At 39.6% G+C, this 20,914-nt stretch overlaps 1 protein-coding gene across 5 annotated transcripts in view; it reads left to right on the forward strand.

Moving 5' to 3' along the window:
* The window catches only part of ngly1 (N-glycanase 1), a 59,900-nt gene extending 39,606 nt beyond the window's left edge, over positions 1–20,294 (forward strand). For 4 of the 5 annotated variants that reach the window (XM_028461161.1, XM_028461156.1, XM_028461158.1 and 1 more), the window contains 4 exons: positions 24–209; positions 6,830–7,015; positions 19,581–19,758; positions 19,823–20,294. In XM_028461161.1, coding sequence (XP_028316962.1) covers positions 24–209; positions 6,830–7,015; positions 19,581–19,758; positions 19,823–19,998 — 726 coding nt within the window. In that variant the 3' untranslated portion in view covers positions 19,999–20,294. The remainder of the gene's footprint in view (positions 1–23; positions 210–6,829; positions 7,016–19,580; positions 19,759–19,822) is intronic. The other variant, XM_028461157.1, reaches the window with a different exon arrangement.
* The last annotated feature ends 620 nt before the right edge of the window (positions 20,295–20,914 follow it).

Genomic DNA, 20,914 nt, shown 5'->3' on the forward strand with positions numbered 1-20,914 from the left:
CACGTGCACTATTTATTCTTAAGAGGCAGCAGCCCCTGAATGCAGACAGAAAGAAGGAGCTGATAGAGAGGCTGCTGGTGGAGCTGGTGGAGTTCATTTCCCCAAAGCAACCAAAAGCAGGTGAGCTCGGGGGGCGCAGCTCTGGCTCTCTGGCCTGGAGGATCGCACGTGGTGAAACCAGTGTGCCTGACGTACAAACCTCCTCACAGGTATACCCGACTAGTGCCATATATTTCACCATGTTTCTTTAGACAGTTTCATTCTCTGTAAAGAAATGTTTGTCAATTCAAGGAATACAGATTTTTGTTTATTTTGAATGTTATGGTCCGACAATTGTGAAACAAAATCTTATATTGCCAAACAAAAAAGTTAGGACACTTTGTACTTTGTTACACAAAATAATACAGAATTCACTCCCTAATTATCAAAAACGTTGGAGACCTTACATTTTGAATTTTAGTTGTTTTTTTTTAGATAAAATACATTTGAAAGACAAAAACAAGGATTCTGCAAGTCATTGAAAGCACATGCAAAAACTCCTGACAAATTTGTTCAACTAAAATCTAAATTAAAAAATAAAATAAATCCTTGTACCGGTATTTATTTAAAAGTACAACAGCGTATTAGTGCCACATAAAAGTAAAAAAGAAATCATTTCACTGCCAAACTTAAATGTGCATTGTTTGACACGGAAGTCTGTAATCCAATTTGATTGATTTTTTTTAATGTGTCTGTGTGCATTCAGGATATAAAAATAAGGGGAAAAAAAGTTGATTGCATTTTGTGATTGAAAGTTGGTATTTTTCAAAAAAAAAAATGTTTTTGAAAAAATAAAAAAAAATGTTGTGTAATTTGAAGAACAAAGTTGTAATTTTTAGTATATTAAAGTCGTAATATTTTGATAATAAAGTCATGATTTTATGAGAATAAAGCTGTATCTTAAAAAAACTAATGGTATTGAGCTCAAGATTCCCTGTTGAAGTGAACCCAACTAACACCGATAGCCCTAAAGTCGACCACTTCCAGCAGTTCCTCCTCCACTAAAGAGGCTATTTGCTCCAAATCAGTCTGGTTCTTTAGTCGGAACAAATGCAAACGTCTGCAAAGTGGCCTTAAAGTTCCTAAATTGTTAACAGTGTGGTGATGATGGGCCAAAAGGCTCAGTATTTCACTATATGTGAAAACTAAAGAGAAGTTTAATCTCACTAAATGTTCTACATTCTCCATAAGGCACGAGTGACCGCAACACAGACAAGATCCTGTTTGTATTTCAATTTTATTCTCATAAAATTTTGACTTTATTCTCAAAAAAATACAACTTTAATCTTGAAATATTATGACTTATGACTTTAATCTCATGAAATTACAACTTTATTCTCAAAATATTACAGTTTTACATTCGTAGTGCCCAGATTTTAATTTTATTTCAATGTGGCCCTAGTATGCCATCATATGAAAGCCACTGATGAGTCCAGAATAATTTTAAATATCTAAAAATCAGATGTTTTTACTTGTCAAAGGGTCCCCATGGTCATGACCTTATTGGAAAAGTTATGGAAGTTGATATACATATTTTCCAGTCTTGAAGTCATAATAATTTAATTGTTTTGGAAATATAGCCTATTTTATTTTAATGTTTGAAATCCAACATTTGCTATTACTATGATTCAAAGATTCAAAGTCTTGATTATCATGTGCACAGTAAAGAAACATGTTCCCTGCACAATGAAAGTTCTACTTTGCTCACTTCACTGGATGCCACAAAAAAACAAACAAATTTGAAACAGAGAACATAAAATAAATAAAGAGGAAAGTATAGTAATGATAATTATAATTTAACAAGTAAAGATAAATATGTACAAGGTAGAAAAGATATAAAAGTAAAATATAAAGTGTACTATGTCACGTAAAGCAAGTCCCTTAACCCGAAGACATTGTGTTGTACATCGCTTTGGATCAAAGTGTCTTCCTATTGAAATTGTAATCGTGTAAGGTTATAATTAAAAATGGTAGCACTTAGTTGTTGTTTAATGTTACATTCAATAGCTGATGCATCGTTATTTTAAAAAAATATTGAAAAATGGGTGTTAAAGCCAATTGCTCCATTGTACAATGCTATGTGATGGATAATTTGGGGCGACCGTGGATCAGGTGGTAGAGGGTCGTCTTCTGATCAAGAGGTTGGGGGTTCGATCCCAGTACCTGACTGTGTCGAAGTGTCCTTGGGCAAGACACTGAACCCTAAGTTGCTCCCAGTGGTCGACTAGCACCTTGCATGGCAGTCCTGTCCCACTGGTGTGTGAATGTGAGAGTGATTGGGTGAATGAGCTGATATGTAAAGCGCTTTGAGACTGCTTCAGTGTGGTGATAAAGCGCTATATAAAATCAAGTTCATTTACCATTCCATTTATAAGTTAGGAATACAACTGCCACATTTTTGCTAGTAATCATGGCACACTCGGAGACCTACAGTGGGGCAAAAAAGTATTTAGTCAGCCACCAATTGTGCAAGTTCTCTCCCTTAAAAAGATGAGAGAGGCCTGTAATTTTCATCATAGGTATACCTCAACTATGAGAGACAAAATGAGAAAAAAACAATCCAGAAAATCACATGGTAGGATTTTTTATGAATTTATTTGCAAATTATGGTGGAAAATAAGTATTTGGTCAATAACAAAAGTTAATCTCAATACTTTGTCATTGTCAACAAAAGGTACATTACAGAGGTCAAACATTTTCTGTAAGTCTTCACAAGGTTTTCACACATTGTTGCTGGTATTTTGGCCCATTCCTCCATGCAGATCTCCTCTAGAGCAGTGATGTTTTGGGGCTGTCGCTGGGCAACACGGACTTTCAACTCCCTCCAAAGATTTTCTATGGGGTTGAGATCTGAAGGCTGGGTAGGCCACTCTAGGACCTTGACATTCTTCTTACGAAGTCACTTTTTTTTGTGATTAAAACTTTTATTGAATTATTAGGGAGGGCGGGAGGGGGGGTACAGACAAATTCAGAAAAGTAAATACTGACAGGATTTCGTTGGCACAAAACATAAAGCAGGCAGGTAAATAATCAGATAAAGTTCAGTGATAGCCTAATCATTGTCTCTGGTTCAAGAGATGAACTTGGATGAAAAAGAGTTCCATGCTTGAACAGTCGCTGGTCAAGCCTTGTTAAGACGTGCAGTCGTATATTCGAGGTTGATAATATTGATCAGGCTTTACGAAGTCACTTTTTTGTTGCCTGGGTGGTGGTTTTGGGATCATTGTCGTGCTAAAAGACCCAGCCACGTTTCATCTTCAATGCCCTTGCTGATGGAAGGTGGTTTTCACTCAAAATTTCATGATACATGGCCCCATTCATTATTTCCTTTACACCAGTCGTCCTGGTTCCTTTGCTGAGAAACAGCCCCAAAGCATGATGTTACCACCCCCATGCTTTACAGTAGGTACGGAGTTCTTTCTCCTCCAAACACGAGTTTAGTTTTTACTAAAAAGTTCTATTTTGGTTTCATCTGACCAAATCCTCTTCTGGATCATCCAAATGCTCTCTAGCAAACTTCAAACGGGCCCGGACATGTACTGGCTTAAGCAGGAGGGACACGTCTGGCACTGCATGGTTTGAGTTCCTGGCAGCGTAGTGTGTTACTGATAGTAGTCTTTGTTACTTTGGTCCAAGCTCTCTGCAGGTCATTCACTGAATCCCCCCGTGTGGTTCTGGGATTTTTGCTCATTGTTCTTGTGATCATTTTGACCCCACGGGGTGAGATCTTGCGTGGAGCCCCAGATGGAGGGAGATTATCAGTGGTCTTGTATGTCTTTCATTTTCTAATAATTGCTCCCACAGTTGATTTATTCACACCAAGCTGCTTACCGATTGCAGATTCAGTCTTCCCAGCCTGGTGTCCTTTGACAGCTCTTTGGTGTTGGCCATAGTTGAGTTTGGAGTGTGACTGTTTGAGGTTGTGGACAGGTATCTTTTATACCGATAACGAGTTAAAACAGGTGCCATTAATACAGATAACGAGTGGAGGACAGAGGAGCCTCTTAAAGAGGAAGTTACAGGTCTGTGAGAGCCAAAAATCTTGCTTGTTTGTAGGTGACCAAATACTTATTTTACCGAGGGATTTACCAATTAATTCATTAAAAATCCTACAATGTGATTTTCTGGATTTTTTTCTTCTCATTTTGTCTCATAGTTGAGGTATACCTATGATGAAAATTACAGGCCTCTCATCTTTTTAAGTGGGAGTACTTGCACAATTGGTGGCTGACTAGATACTTTTTTGCTCCACTGTATATTAAACTAGTACACTGGAAAGGCCCGCTCAAGTCATGGAAATCTGGTAAAATATTTTGGAAAAGTTTTGTAAAATCATTGTGTAAAAAAAGTGTGGGAACCCTGTTGTCAGGTCAATGAGGCCTTAAATACATGTTCTATTTCATAATATTTTGTGAGTTGACAAATTATGGAATGCAACCTCTGTCTGCATTCCTCAGAAGCATTTATTTCAATCTGCCAATCCTGATTGGCCAGTGAAGCGCGTTCGTTCGCTAGGGGGTGACCTAACTCCTATAAAAGGAGGACACGGACAGACGCGCAACTGAAAATGTATTTTGTGCCTTAACAATTGGACTTAAAAAGGGCGCTGGTAGCCCAGTGGTCGGTTGGAAGAGATGCTATGCTAGCAGACAGAGCTAATAAAAAAATGTGACTTTTACAGATATTTTCGTAATATTACAGTTATTTTTTGGTACTAAAGGGGTAAGAAATAATTTTTGAACATGTTTAAAAGTAGAAGGCGGCTAGAAAGAAAGTATTAGCAGATTCCGCCCGCTGCCAGCACTTCTGCTGGTTAAAAAAAGTACTGCGATTCAATTTTCACAGTATCGATGTGATTCGTGATAACTATGAATCGATTTTTAACATCCCTACTGTATATTAAACTAGTACACTGGAAAGGCCCGCTCAAGTCATGGAAATTTGGTAAAATATTTTGGAAAAGTTTTGGAAAATCATTGTGTAAAAAAAGTGTGGGAACCCTGTTGTCTGGTGAATGAGGCCTTAAGTAGGGGTTCTATTTCATAATATTTTGTGAGCTATCTCATTATGGGATGCAACCTTTGTCTGTATTCCTCAGAAGCATTTATTTCAATCTGCCAATCCTGATTGGCTAGGGAAGCGCGTTCGTCCGCTAGGGGGTGACCTACCTCCTATAAAAGGAGGACACGGACAGACGCGCACCATTCAAACACCTTTTCTCCTCTCAGCTACCCTTTTTTTTTTGCCAGCTTAACTGTCCACAGCTCCGGCTGACGGCTTCTTCCAACGCTGTTGGTCCCCAGCGGCTCTTTCACTCCGGTGTTAGCCCTGCTGCACACTCCTTGCCACAAGGCCGGTGCGTTGACCTCGGCACACCTCTCTGTCGTTTTGGTCCCACTGCCCTCGGTGCCTACGGGCCTGTGCGCATGTCGATCCTCCCTCTGGGCTCTCACGAAAGTGTGTAGCCCGGCTCAAGCTCCAAATACTACGGTATCCGAGCTTCGGACGAAAGCAAAAGCTGCCGTCTCGAAAAAATCTAACACTGTCCTCGACGTCTCAGATGGTCCAGCACACGTTGGCCTGCATTCCTGCTAGGAACTGTGCTAGCTATCTTCTGGTAGCGCTGGCTAAGCCACCTACTCTCCTGACTGCATCACGCGGTGATGGAGGCTAAAGCTCCTGATGGAAACTTGGCGCAGCTCTGGCCGTCTGCTGGGCGTGGGCCTTGGCTCCTCTGCTGGGGTCTCGGGCATGGGGCTCTCTGGGGCCTCCCCTCGGGCGGTTGGTACTTGGGTGTGGGTGGGTGGTGGGGGCGGGATGCTGGCGGAGGGCCTTGGGGTTGGGGGTTGGGTCAGTGGTGGGATGCGCTGGGTGCTCGGCTGCCTGGGGCTTCCTCGGATGTGTGTGTGGGGGGCAGTGGCTGCCTCTCGGCCTGGGATCCTGGGGGTGTCTGGGAGGCTGCTCCGCCGTGGGAGGGTGGCCTGGGGCTCCCTGGCCCCCTCTTTTTTTGCTGGCCTGGCTGCATCTGCGGGCCCGGGGCAGTTCCTGGGTTTGCGGTAGCGGTTTTTGCACATATACTGGTCTACGATGCACTGGCACGCCTTGGGATGTGGGATAAAACTCATACTGGCCTTAACTTTAGACACGTTAATCCCAAATACCTGCTTTAGGTACTACCACTCACCCTGTCCCCCTGTCCACAGCCACCAACTTTATAGCTAAGCTTCACACTTGTCACTCTACTGGCTTGATTACACAACATAATAAGCACAATATGTTCTAGAACTTCACATCTCACCCTCACTGTAAAATAATCTATTCTTCCCCACCCTTTATATTTCTTACCTTGAGTCTCTCCTCCCTGCCCCCCCTCCACCTAGGTGTAACACTGCTCTCCCTTTTTATATCCTCCCTTTTATAAAAGATTTCTTACCCTTCCTTAGGGAGGGCTGGTGATGGTCACAATTAAGCAATAAAATAAAGCAATTTATTTTATAAAATAAAGCAATTTATTTTATAAAATAAAGCAATTCATTTTATTGCAATAACAAAACATGCATTGCTGTCTCATAATGATTGCACTTCTTGTAGTGTTGATCTTTGACAGCATGTCCAGACAAGGTAAAAAAATAAATGTAATAATTTCAGTAAATTTATTACAATCACAAAATGTGAATAAAATCAATGTGAATTGATTAAACTGAAACTAGACAAGTGGAATTAAAGCCACAAACATTGACCTTAATGTTACCACTCTGTTCTGTCTTTGTCTGTTTTTTTTTTCTTCCAGGCTGCAGGGTTTGTATTCACTCCCACTGAGGAGGAAAAGAGCAACAGGTTAATACACGTGCGCTATAGTGCCCCAACAGACATGTACTGTAGAGTGTCCAGCAGCTCTCAGACAATCCATGGCTGGGATCAGTGTGTGTGGAGGAAGGAGGCCATCTTCAGAAAGGAGGAGGGTGACTGGCAGATGGTACGTTCATTGTTTTTGTCCTTTTTGTCAACGTTTTCTACACAATACTCTGGAATTTATGATTTCCAAATGGTGTTAATAGGCTGCATGTTATCTGAAAGAACATTGCTCCACACTTTACCGGTGTAACCGTGTTAAACTGTGCCCATATTCACAAAGCTTCTTAGAGTCCTCTCAGAGAGCTCTTAACTTAACCTTGGGCTCCTTGGCTCCTGTTGTTGCTGCCGTGGGCCTGGCTGAACCTTCGGACCCGGGGCCTGCAGAAGTGGCTCCTGCACAAACATTGGCCATGAATGCATTGGCCTTATGCTATGGGATAAGCTCGTACTGGGCTTAACCTTTGACACTTTGATCCCAAATACCCGTTTTAGATATAATCACTCCCTCCTTCCCTCTGTTCACAGCCACCACCATTATACTGAAGCTGGGTGTTGTGTTACTCACTTCAATTTCTCCACACTTGTCACCGGACTGGCTGAACTAATTACACAACACCATAAGCACAATATGCACAACTATAACAGCACATTTCACTCTCACCTTAAAACAGTTAACTCTTCCCCACTCCTTCGATTTTCTTACCCTGACTCCCTCTTCCCCCTCACTTAGGTGTAACACTGTCTTCTCTTTTTATATTCTCCCTTTAATAAAGTGTTTCTTACCCTTCCATAGGGAGGGCTGGTGATGGTGACAATTATACAATAAAATTAATTAATTTATTTATTCAATTGCAATAACAAAGCATGCACTGCTGTCTTGAAAAGATTGCACTTGTAATGTTGATCTCCGACGGCATGTGCAGACAAAGTCAAAATCAAAGAAAAAAGTCTATAGGGCTCTAATATAAGTAAGTAAAAGTTTATTTATAAAGCACCTTTCAAGAGCAGAAATGTCACAAAGTGCTTCACAATCAGAGAAAATGAAAGAGTTAATACAGAACAGTCACAATATAGAAATGCAGACAGATTAGCTAAAGGCAAGTTTGAACAAATGTCTTCAGCTGCTTTTTTAAAAAAAAATGTTTTTAGAGGTCAGGGCTCTCCCCTCAGGGATGTGCTGGTATTTTAAGGCCTCAGCAGCTCAGTGATATCAGCTGGAGCTTGACCATGCAAGGCTCTAAACACAATAATAAGAACTTTGTACTGGATACGAAAAGTGACGGGGAGCCAGTGTAAAGATTTAAGAATAAATGTCACATGAGACCGTCTGGATGATCCAGTCAAAAGTTTGGCAGCAACATTCTGGACCACTTGTGGGCGGTTCACAGAAGTGACACTGACATGTAAGCAGTGAATTATAATAATCGAGCCTTGATGAAACAAAATCATCTCCAGCTCAGCTCTGGATACAACAGATCTGAGTTTCGCTAATCAAACTATTTACATGGTGGTCTCGATTCAGAGCCTGACCAATATGGACCCCCAGATTATGCAGGGCAGGTTTAACAGTAGAAGAAAGAAAACCAAGACATTTCTTTATCTCAGGAACAACATGCTCAGGAGCAGAGATAAGAACCTCTGTCTTATCAGTGTTCAACTGGAGAAAATTACTTGACATCAAAGCTTTTATGCATTTTACACAGTCAAGCAGAACAGACAGCTTGGGGACATTTTGTGCTTTCAAAGACATGTAAAATTTAATGTTGTCTGCATAACAGTGATAGGACACATCTTTAAATGTTTTTACAAGATGCCCCTGAGGGAGGAGATGCAATAAAAACAACAGAGGGCCCAAAACAGATCCTTGGGAACACCACAAAATAGGGTTTCTACAGATGAAGAATGTTTACCAACTGTAACTGAATATTATCTGTCTGATAATAACGGTTCGTAACGGTTCCAGAACCGTTACGATGTTTGCATTTTGATTCTTTTTTTTTGATTCCTAAATGCCCGCACTAGTTTATTTTATTTGTTTACGCTGCATTTGTATAAGATGCGTTCAGAGCGCGACTTATTTTATGTGTGTGTGTGTGTGTGTGTGTGTGTGTGTGTGTGTGTGTGTGTGTGTGTGTGTGTGTGTGTGTGTGTGTGTGTGTGTGTGTGTGTGTGTGTGTGTGTGTGTGTGTGTGTGTGTGTGTGTGTGTGTGTGTGCGCGCGCGCGTGCGGCTACGGTTTCAGTTTGGTCCGGCGGAGCGGAAGGGAGATAGGAGCGAATCACCGGTAAAAAGCCCAGTAAAACTCCGGAAAACAATCACCAGGAATAAATAGTTGCTCTCTGGTAAAGATAGTAGCTTTAACAACAGGTAAAATGATAAACTTGGTAATATTACAGCCTGTGAATGCAGTACAGGGACACATTTACTCCGTCCTAGTGCCTGCCAGTTGTTGAAGCTTGTTCCGTTTACCGAGGTCCGTGTGTGTTTAATAAATTTGTGTGTGTCCGTGTGAAAGTCTGCATGTTTATGCCTCCGTCCATCCACTCTTTTCATTATATCCATGTCTTTTCAGGCTCTTATTAAATAGTGTCGGCTGTAGTCCGGGCCACCGCCATCTCGAAAATGTTGTGCTCATCCAAGACAGATGTAAGCTGGTTAGCAACAACTTTTTCTAGGACCTTTGAAATAAAAGGCAGTTTGGATACAGGCCTGTAGTTTTCAAGGAGAGTGGGGTTATGATTTGTTTTTTTTTAAGTGGTTTAACAGCAGCATGTTTAAAAGAGCATTGGAACTAGGCCAGATATTAATGAGTTATTGATTATAGTGAGTAGATATGAGCCAGTCGAGTCTATAACTTTTTTAAGCAGAGGAACAGGAAGATGTTTTCATGCCACCTATTATTTTTTCCAGTTCATTTAAAGGGACCGTAGACAGGGCTCTACACTAACTTTTCCAGTGGTCGCAAGGGTGCGACCAACTTTTTCAGTTGGTCGCACCAGCACAGAATTTGGTCGCACCCTTCTTTTGGGAGAAGACGTAACATATATGTTTTAAATAACAGTAAAGCATAACAACAGGTGACATATGTATTTTTTAATTTTTATTATGCAGAAATGCTCTACTTGAATTGAACAGTAGCATAACAAACTTAGCATCTACATTGCTTTACCCCATGGCATTCAATTCAGAGGGGCCAGCTCTTATAGTGGGGTCTCCTAACCCTCTTCCCCTGGGAGAACAACAGCTGAACATCTGGGCTGGCATTGTAGTCCAGCAGTTCTGGCCCTTCGATGCTGATCCTGATAAGGTCCCCCACAGTTTCAATGTGAAGACTGGCGCTCATATCTGATTTAATCATATTTTGTGTTGAGGAGTTTCTCTCACAGACTGCAGCTGATATTGGGAGCACCAACATGATCTTTACTAGGTGTACGATATGCTGTAAAAAAACAAACATACTGATTAAACCAACTGTCCAAATCTACAATGAAAAGAAAATCATGTTTATATTACATTATATTACATTACATACTAAAATAAGAGAGCATTACCACATAGTCTGAGCAGTCGGGCTCCTTTGTCATCATGACTTCCCACAGTCCAAGATAGCTTTTATCTTTGAAATATGTTTTTATTGCCATTTTCATCTGTCGAAACTCCTCTTTAGCTTGCTCTTTATTGCAACCATTCATGGTATGAGATGGAATAATGACAAGGAAAGCAATGTCCTTATCAACACAATTTTAAGCATAATGTCAACAAAAATATGAAGCATGTAGCACAAAAAAACCAACATGTCCAGCACAGTGGAAAAGTGCTCTAGGAGAAACTTCACCTCTTCTTCACCATAGTCCAAGAGCTCTAATTTATCATCTGGCCAATAGTCATGGTTGAAGACATTGAAACACCTCACTGCCTTGGCTGTTGTTGGTGTATCCTTTGTTCTCTTCTATCAACATAAGACAGACAGAAAAGGTTAATAATACATAGGTCTACATGTCAGTATACTTACGTGATGATATACTGTAGGTAAAAGGCTACAACTCACCAAGTAAGTTGCAAAATCTGTTCTTCAGGTGTTTTACTGTAGACGGACAGGTCAGCTCAATGACTCTGCAGTCTGGGGGCACACTGGCTGATTGGTTGACTTTCTGCCAGCTTTACCTTTAGGAAGAGTGACTTCCTGTGAAACATACAACATTAAAACACTATTGACATTTTATGAACATTAAATTAATGTTACAATTTATATATATATATATATATATAGTTCACATTGTATGTGTACCTGAAACTTGAACACTCTTGTCCCAGTTTCTCCTCCTTTCTGTTGGCGCTGACTCTTCATGGCTGCCAGGAACTCAAACAGCTTACCATCAGGTTTGGGTCTGGCTGCCATAGTTTTTAAGGTAGCGAGGAGACTTTCGATGCCACTAACAGCCTGGGAAAGACACATAATTGGTCTCTTACTTGCATATGAAAAACATTTTTAGGGGAAGATGCAAAAAAATAGTTTACCCCCTGGTCCTCTTTTCTCTCTGTCTCCCTTACCAGGGGTAGAATGACATAATTTCTCTGGAGCAGCAGGCTGAATTAGGTGATTGAAGAGAAAAGGTCTGACAGGAAGTGGCAAAATGCCACAAATATCCCATCCTCCGAAGTGGCTTTAATCTGCAAATGTATCAATATAGTTCTAATTGTCATGTCCCATACAAAAGTCAAAAATGATAATTACATACTGTCCAACTCAAAACAGTTAGATAACACCAACCTTCTTTGCTCTGCCAGCTATGTCTGCATTGGCTGAAGCACCTGCCAGGTGGTCCATGTGCATATAAACCGCTGTAAACTGATTTTGAAGGTTGCCATCCTTCCCTGGTTTCAGTGAATGTGCTCAAACTCCTTTCACCCCACTGGGTGCATTCACAGTGATTTTAATATCAGCTCCCAAAGCTTTTAGCTCTCTCATTGATTTGGTGCTGAAGTGGTATGTTTTCCAGATGAGGTGGAGCAGGTCATATACTGTACTTGCCCAATCATGGATATGTCCCTTTGAACACTCAGCAAACCAAGCTCCAATCTTTTGAGAGAATATAAAATTATTAGGTATAATATAAGGATGCACTAATCAATTGGCCGTCCTTTTTATTCATGGATTTGGACATGAATAAAAAGCTGTCACTTTAATGTATGTGATTGTACTAAGTGAGAGAACAACTAACCTATGCCATGTTCAATCTGTCATTACACGTTGACTTTTATTATTATTATTTTTGTCGAATGTTTGACTTTTAGGAGCTTTTATCCTTTTTTTCATTTAAATATCTGCAACCACCTTTGTACATTTTTTTATTTTTGCACTACAAGGAAACTTAAAACTCAGGACATTTTATTGGTGGTTTAAGATGTTTTCTTAGTTTGTCCTGTAGTGCAAGTGTTTCTAATTTGAATTGTGTTAAACCGGTAACAAATTTGGAGTTGCCTGCAATACACGGGCCACACTTTTGACAGTAAATACACAACATAACCCCCCCCTCGTACCGCAACCACGGATACTGCTGAAGCCATTGTGGTTGAAAGCTGTATTTTTTTTTTTTCACACACGGCCCGGCCGGTGTCTCCCTGTCTCTTTCATCCAGCGCTGTCTGTCTTAGCACATATTGCTTAGCCTCCTCCTTTCTCTTCATTTCGTCTTTTGAAATAATCGGTGATGGACCGCCACATTTCTGTAGGAGGATGAGTTATTATTAATGGGTTATATAACTAAGAATATTAATTATGATCATTAATATTACTTCAAATTTGCGGGGTGCCACTCCTTTTAACAGGAGAAATATGTCTAAGTTTTTAGACTAAACTCAAAAATGTGAAACCAGGGAAAAGTGAATTCTACCAGCAACATCTACACCATCATCACAGCTTTAATGAATCAGAGGAATCAAAGATTATGTTTAACCTTTTATTCAAAAGTCAACAATTAACACAGTCAAAATATCAATTGAAATGGGATAATTAAATCATGATAAAATGCATTTCTAGGCTAATAAAAGTGAGGATTATATGTAATAAAGTGAAATCACTAATCTAGGAGGATGCTAGTCTACTAAATATTGAATAAAAATGCAGGATACATATTCGAATAATAAGATCATAAAATCAAAGAATAAAATAAAAACAAAGAGGGAAGACAGACGGGGAGACGGACAAACATATGTGGTGGATTGTGAGTGGAGTGTAAGTATGAGGATGTGTTGAATGAGGTTGTATTGTAGTTTAAGTGAGTCAGTTCTGCTGGTCCATTGTTCACTGGTCCATACCTTGAGATGCAGTCTGGTTAGACCTGGAGACGTTCTGGGTTTGCAGGAACAACGTCTGTGTAGCAGGATAGCTGCGCTGGCGTGCCGCCGTTGGGTTCTGTTTCGTTAAACAGCAGTGATTCTGTTGGCCGATCCACAACCCCTTTTGGGATGATCGCAGCCGGTTTCAGACTAAGAGGGACCACGGTTTGGTCCACGATTCAGATGTTGGAAGGTCGGCTTTCAGGCACGCTCCTTTGCGTCTTAGGCTTTCACTGCGAGCAAGGTTCTTAAAAAGTCTAACTGATGCAACTACAAATAAAAGAAAAATGAAATGAAAGACTGGAAACATGAAGGAACACGTGTGAGCATGAACGCCCGCGTCCAAAACCGAAGTTTCTGGTCGTGCGTCTTTTTTTAAAGGGGATTTGAAGACGCCTTTTGGAGGAGGCTTCTTGGTTGATCATTCTGTGATCATGTCGGTGATTGGTCACTGCTTCTGCTTTCAGCTTGTGGGTGTGTCTCAAGTGTGTGTGTGTGAATGGGGTGACAGACAACAAAGGGATGATTCTAAACATAAAAGAATGCCTAATAATTAATTCCACATATTTCAAAACATCTTTTCAACATCATATCTTGAAATATCATCTATAATGAAAGAGTTTGATACCAAACATGACTAGAAAATATCCTATGAACACTTTACGAACCGGTTAATGAGTTTTACTTGTAATTACTCATAAACATAAATGTCAAAAATCATGTTATGCCTCCTCTTAACTATATGGTTGCAGTAAATACCTCAAACTAACTTTTGTGATGTTTTCTGGTATTTTTAAGCACTTTTAAATGATAAACACTTTAAAATAGCATTCTGTTGTTATTGAATTACATGAAACGAGTGTGATTGAACAGACAATATTTGCAATTTCAATTTCTGTAGAAATCATTCCAAAAATGTTTTCATTTGTAATTTTTCAGTCAAGCACATGTCCTTTGTTCTCATTTGAGCGGGAGAACTGGGGTCATTCCATCGTCCTGTGTAACCATTGGTATGGGTTCGAGAGGTGGCAGCATCTGCAGGGGGTCGGAGCCCAGAGTTTGAAAACTTAGCATGTAAACATTGGCTGGCTGCTTCCTTTTGATCGTAATGTAGCAGAGAGATGATAACAGGAGACAAACTGTTCTGGGATTCTTCTGTCCTTTTGTTTGGCAGGAAGGGGAGAAGGCCCCCGTGGGGCACGTTTGCATTTCACAGTAGGCACCAGACTCCCCGACTTCACTGACTGGTGAAGCCAAATGTTCTAAGTCCAGATCAACTTGGGGGTTTAGTTCCTTACATTTCCGTCTTTGGGCAGGTGTGGAATTGTGTATGCGCTGCGCATGTATGCTCTCTCACTTCGCTCGACGCAAAAAGAGAGAGCGCTCGCCTCCCGCCCTCTCCTCTCCTCATTTTTTCAGGACTCGCACGGATGCGACCAGATAAAATTTTCACTCGCACACACCATTTTGGTCGCAGTCTCGAGCCCTGGTAGAAAAGTTCTCCAAAATACGTGGCCAAGAAGGACAAAATTAAGGAATAATATTATCACTTATTTTCCTAATAAAAAAATGGAAGGAAAGAAATCATTGCACTCATTAACAGAGGAAATTGGGACAGAAGGTGCAGGAGGAGACACAATATTGCTTATTGTGTCAAATAAGACTTTCGGATTGCAACGACTGAGATTAGATTTACAAAATATGTTGCTCTGGCATCCTTGACCATATTATTAAAATTTGTTAGGAGCGCCTTTAAATAATTATAAAAGACCTTTAAGTGGGTGGATTTCCACCATCGCTTCATTTTACGACAGGTACGTTTTAAAGAACAAATACTGTCATTCATATATGAACAAGAAGATTTAAAAGGAAAGAAATTAGCTATTTGGGCCAGGTGGGCGGTAAATCAAAAAGACATAAAAAGGGTTTAACAACCAACTTTGATAGTTTGTAGTTCAAAGGAAGAAAAGGACCCATTGCTCACCAGCCGACATGAAAAGCACCTCGGTGAGCCACCAAAATGTTTATTTTAATTTTATTTAGCCCGGACAGCACCCAGAAGCCAAACCAATTCAGCTTCACCATGTTTCCTCTGGAAGTGTGAGCTACACACAATATATTGATGAAGTTATTCTCAGTCTGCTCGCTAAGTTACATCTGTTTGTATATTAATTACTAATTTTGGATGATAAATACCCCTGCGTTAAGAAATGTTAAATGCTAGATAAATCGTTTTATTTGTACAAATTTACGAGTCTTACGATTTATCATGTGCAAGTCCCATATAAAAAACCAGGAAAATCGCTCACGCTATTTTACAGTGGGGCAAAAAAGTATTTAGTCAGCCACCAATTGTGCAAGTTCTCCCACTTAAAATGATGACAGAGGTCTGTAATTTTCATCATAGGTACACTTCAACTGTGAGAGACAGAATGTGAAAAAAAATCCAGGAATTCACATTGTAGGAATTTTAAAGAATTTATTTGTAAATTATGGTGGAAAATAAGTATTTGGTCACTTCAAACAAGAAAGATCTCTGGCTCTCACAGACCTGTAACTTCTTCTTTAAGAAGCTCTTCTGTCCTCCACTCGTTACCTGTATTAATGGCACCTGTTTGAACTGGTTATCTGTATAAAAGACACCTGTCCACAACCTCAAACAGTCAGACTCCAAACTCCACTATGGCCAAGACCAAAGAGCTGTCGAAGGACACCAGGAAAAGAATTGTAGACCTGCACCAGACTGGGAAGAGTGAATCTACAATAGGCAAGCAGCTTGGTGTGAAAAAATCAACTGTGGGAGCAATTATCAGAAAATGGAAGACATACAAGACCACTGATAATCTCCCTCGATCTGGGGCTCCACGCAAGATCTCATCCCGTGGGGTCAAAATGATCATGAGAACGGTGAGCAAAAATCCCAGAACCACACGGGGGGACCTGGTGAATGACCTGCAGAGAGCTGGGACCAAAGTAACAAAGGTTACCATCAGTAACACACTACGCCGACAGGGAATCAAATCCTGCAGTGCCAGACGTGTCCAGGCCCGTCTGAAGTTTGCCAGAGAGCACATGGATGATACAGCAGAGGATTGGGAGAATGTCATGTCGTCAGATGAAACCAAAATAGAACTTTTTGGTATAAACTCAACTCATCGTGTTTGGAGGAAGAAGAATACTGAGTTGCATCCCAAGAACACCATACCTACTGTGAAGCATGGGGGTTGAAACATCATGCTTTGGGGCTGTTTTTCTGCTAAGGGGACAGGACGACTGATCCGTGTTAAGGAAAGAATGAATTGGGCCATGTATCGTGAGATTTTGAGCCAAAACCTCCTTCCATCAGTGAGAGCTTTGAAGATGAAACGTGGCTGGGTCTTCCAGCATGACAATGATCCCAAACACACCGCCCGGGCAACGAAGGAGTGGCTCCGTAAGAAGCATTTGAAAGTCCTGGAGTGGCCTAGCCAGTCTCCAGACCTCAACCCCATAGAAAATCTGTGGAGGGAGTTGAAAGTCCGTGTTGCTCGGCGACAGCCCCAAAACATCACTGCTCTCGAGAAGATCTGCATGGAGGAATGGGCCAAAATACCAGCTACTGTGTGTGCAAACCTGGTTAAGGCCTATAGTAATCGCTTGACCTCTGTTATTGCCAACAAAGGTTATATTACAAAGTATTGAGTTGAATTTTTGTGATTGACCAAATACTTATTTTCCACCATAATTTACAAATAAATTCTTTAAAAATCCTACAATGTGAATTCCTGGATTTTTTTTTACATTCTATCTCTCACAGTTGAAGTGTACCTATGATGAAAATTACAGACCTCTGTCATCATTTTAAGTGGGAGAACTTGCACAATTGGTGGCTGACTAAATACTTTTTTGCCCCACTGTACTTGGCACCTGCACATATACACCTTTATAACACTACAGAGTACTCACCTTTTTGTACATCCAACCATCAAACACATACTCATTTAGCAGTAATTGACTACATGAATGCATACTTCCGACGGGCACTAATGCTGAATGCACACAGAGCCACTAAGTTGCGACAACAGAAGAGTTCCCGGAAGTTTCAAATAGTTCCCGGAAGTTGTTGGCGGTTGTTGATATCACTGGACTCTGAGGCTGATGGAGATGCTTCCTAGGGGGACGGACAGACGTAGTGGAGATAGTTCATGGTAAGAGTGGACGAAGTGGTGTATCAGTCTGGTTCCAGTAAAAATTGACCATAAATAGCTGTAAATGGACTAATATGTAGACGTGGGGCAGTGAGGAGGTGACTTCATGTATTAAAGGAAACTTAACAGTTGAAACACGGACATTTCCCTGCAACCAAACTCAGTACCGCTGTCCGCCTACCTGCCCTTTCTGATTGGCTGAGTTGTCTGAAGGGCACCCTCATCAGCCAATAGAGTCCGGCCCTTTTTAGGGTGCGGCATTTGTGTGGATTTTTGTTATTTCTCTCTGAAGAAATGTGAAACGCTAACTAAATAGTTTTATTTATACAAATATATGTGTCTTATCAGATTCTACCTAAAGGCTGCTGCAGTTTCTGAACTGAGTTATAAAACTTGAGAGCCCTATACTACTCTTACTACTACTACTATTATAATGTACAGGGAAAGATTATAACCGCTGATATTTTTGCCACGTGTTTATAACCTAATGCGCACCTTACATAAATAAGGAAAAGCAAAACAAAAGCATGTGGGAAAGCGTGTGAGGCTGTTACAAGCGCGCTCCATTGGCGCCACAGGCAGAATATAAGAAGAATCTGCTGAGGGGCACCTTTGGTGTAAAACCCACCTGTTTTCTGTCTCTCTTTTCTATGGTAGTATGTTGGATGTACATGACATGTTTGTGTGTAATTAATTTTCCCACTGAGTTTTTTTTAGTTTTTCCTTGCCAAAGGAGGGTCTAGGGACAGGGGATACTCCAAGACATTTATTATCCATTTGCTTAAGTCCAGCAAACATTGGTGCAAACTTTAATTACCAATTTATCATGCACATATCCCATAGAATTAAACCAGAGAAATCGCACATGCTATTTTATTTTGCATCCGCAAATAAGAACCCTTTAACACTACAATGTACAGAGCATGTACACCTCATTTTGTGTATTTGTGTCCCAGTTTGTGCGATTTTGTATTTTTGTCATTTTGTTTACTTTTTTGTATTTTTGTCATTTTGTTTACTTTTTTGTATTTTTCTGTAAATTTGTATGTTTTTTTGAGTCATTTTGTGTATTTTTGTTGATGGTATGTATATTTTTCAGTTATTTACAGTATGTGTATTGCTGTTCCTTTGTGTATTTTTGTTGTCCTTTTATTTATTTTTTAGTGCTGTCAGATGATTAAAATTTTCAATTGTAATTAATTGCATGATTTTACAAAGTTAATTGTGATCAACCACCTTTTCTTGATGGCTGAAACTCTGTTGTGTGTTGTGACAAAATGAATTAGGCCAAGTCATTTCATTTGTAACTAATATGTACAGTGCAGGGAACATGTTTAAAAGGTAGAAGTCTCTGCTCCATCAAATGTCTCTTCCATCTGTATGCTGCCTATAGTTTAATTTCAATCAGTGACTCAGCAGTGAAAAGTTCACTTCCAACGCTAATGAGGACTCAGATGAATATTTGAGGCTAAATAAATAAAATAACCTCTCGTGACCCACAGACGCCTTTAAAAAAAATTATGAAATAAAATTAATTGCTATTAACACAATTTAAAAAATGTTATCTGCATTAATAAGATATTGTGTTAATGTAATAAAAACATGTTAACTTTGACAGCTGTAGTGTTTTTGTGGATTTTTTCGAGCCATTTTTTGTATTTTTGTTGTTTGGCAAATTTTTCTCCCCTTTTGTATGTTTTTTGAGTCATTTATTTAAAATGTTTTTGTTGTTAATTTTTGGAGTCATTTTTGTGATTTTTTTTCAAAATGTTTTATTTATTTTGTTCTTTTGTGTATTTTTCTGTAAATTTGTATTTTTTGGAGCCCTTTTCTGTATTTCTGCTGTTTTGCACATGTTTCTCCCATTTTGTGTGTTTTTGGAGTCATTTTTGTTGATGTTCAGTAGTGATGTTGTGTAGATTTGGATTTGTCCTTTTGTGTAATTAGTTTGTGTACATTTTCATTTTGTGTATTTTTCAGTAAATTTGTATGTTTTTCAGAGTCACTTTGTGTTCTTTTTCTACTGTTTTGTGTATTTTTTCTTAACTTTGTGTGTTTTCGGTGGTTATTTTGTATGTTTACGTGGAAGGCCTGACTTTGAAAGTACTTTAAAAATAAATTTAATTTGAATTCTTTCTTTTTTCCTATTTGATTCATTTAAGGTTTATATTGCAAGAACCGAGGGTTCTTCACTGGGCAGGATCAGCTGGAAGTTTGACTTTTCTCACAAAGGAATGACAATACAATCTGTCTCTCTGATGGCTAGTAGCCAGACCTTTAACTCCGGGAACATCTGCTGGTATCTCCAGGCAGGCCCCATCACTACTCAGTTCTCTGCTGGTGAGTAACTTCATTTTTGTGTGATCAAAACCATCTTTGAGCTGCCTCTTCTTTGACACTTCAGATGGAAAGATGCAGTCTTTTCCAAACCTGTGTGGTGCTTCAGAGCTTATTGTAAGTGCAGAACTGAGTGGGGGAGAAGGAGACACTTCATGGCAACACTCGCAACTCTTCAGACAGAGTTTGAAGGAGACCGAGGAGCCATCGTTTGAAGTCATCATCCACCTACAAGAAGCATAGCTGTTTTTAATAACATGAACGATGTGGGGCTTGTACTATGGAGCTACAGCTCAGTGCAATATTCCAACATGTGTATTATACACATTTATTGATCATAATTAACCAAATAACAGATGGAAGAGTATGAACATGTTTTCCGAATCATTATTGACATAGGATTATGATCACCCAACCAATATGAAGCTCTAACCCAGTGTTTTTCGACCTTGGGCTTGGTCGCCTGGAATTTAAATGGGGTTGCCTGAAATGTCTTGTAATTGGTTATCAAAAATTACAGATTAAACTTTTTTTTTTAATTATTTGTATCATTAAATACTTTTTTTTAAAGTTAAAACAACACAATATTAAACAACTATATTCTATACTTTCACTTTCTCAAATATAAATGTTGTTCAAAATAAATGCAGTATAAAAAATATGAGGTGGCACAATTTGTTACTAATCCTTGCTACTCTGTATTTGTTTTTTTGTTTTTACTCTATTTGTACCGCTGTAACAAATTCTAATAGTTTTTCAATTAACTAACCAAATAAATTCATTAATTTGTGCATTTGCCCAGCACTTCCCACAAAATCATGATTGGATTGAGCTGTCAAAGTCAACCTTTTAAATTGGTTATTTTCTTGCTAAAACCACTCCTGAACCACCTTTGCTTTGTGGCATTCTCAGCCAAAAAGGTTCAGAAAGGTGTAATCTGAAACAAAACTTAACGTATTTACATCTTAATTTTATCCCAGTTGTTCAAAGTTGGCTGGGATCGGTCTAATCCAGATCCAAACATTTTAAGATTACAAAATCTGGATAAAACGTTCTCTCAATTAGACAGCATATCATACTGAAGGTTACTAGGTGTGTGTAAAAATAGTGTGTGGTATATAGACAGGTAAATATTTGAAGAAACAAAAAGAAAAGGAAA

The sequence above is a fragment of the Gouania willdenowi genome, chromosome 11 (genome assembly GCF_900634775.1).
Source record: "Gouania willdenowi chromosome 11, fGouWil2.1, whole genome shotgun sequence".
Lineage (NCBI taxonomy): Eukaryota > Metazoa > Chordata > Actinopteri > Blenniiformes > Gobiesocidae > Gouania > Gouania willdenowi.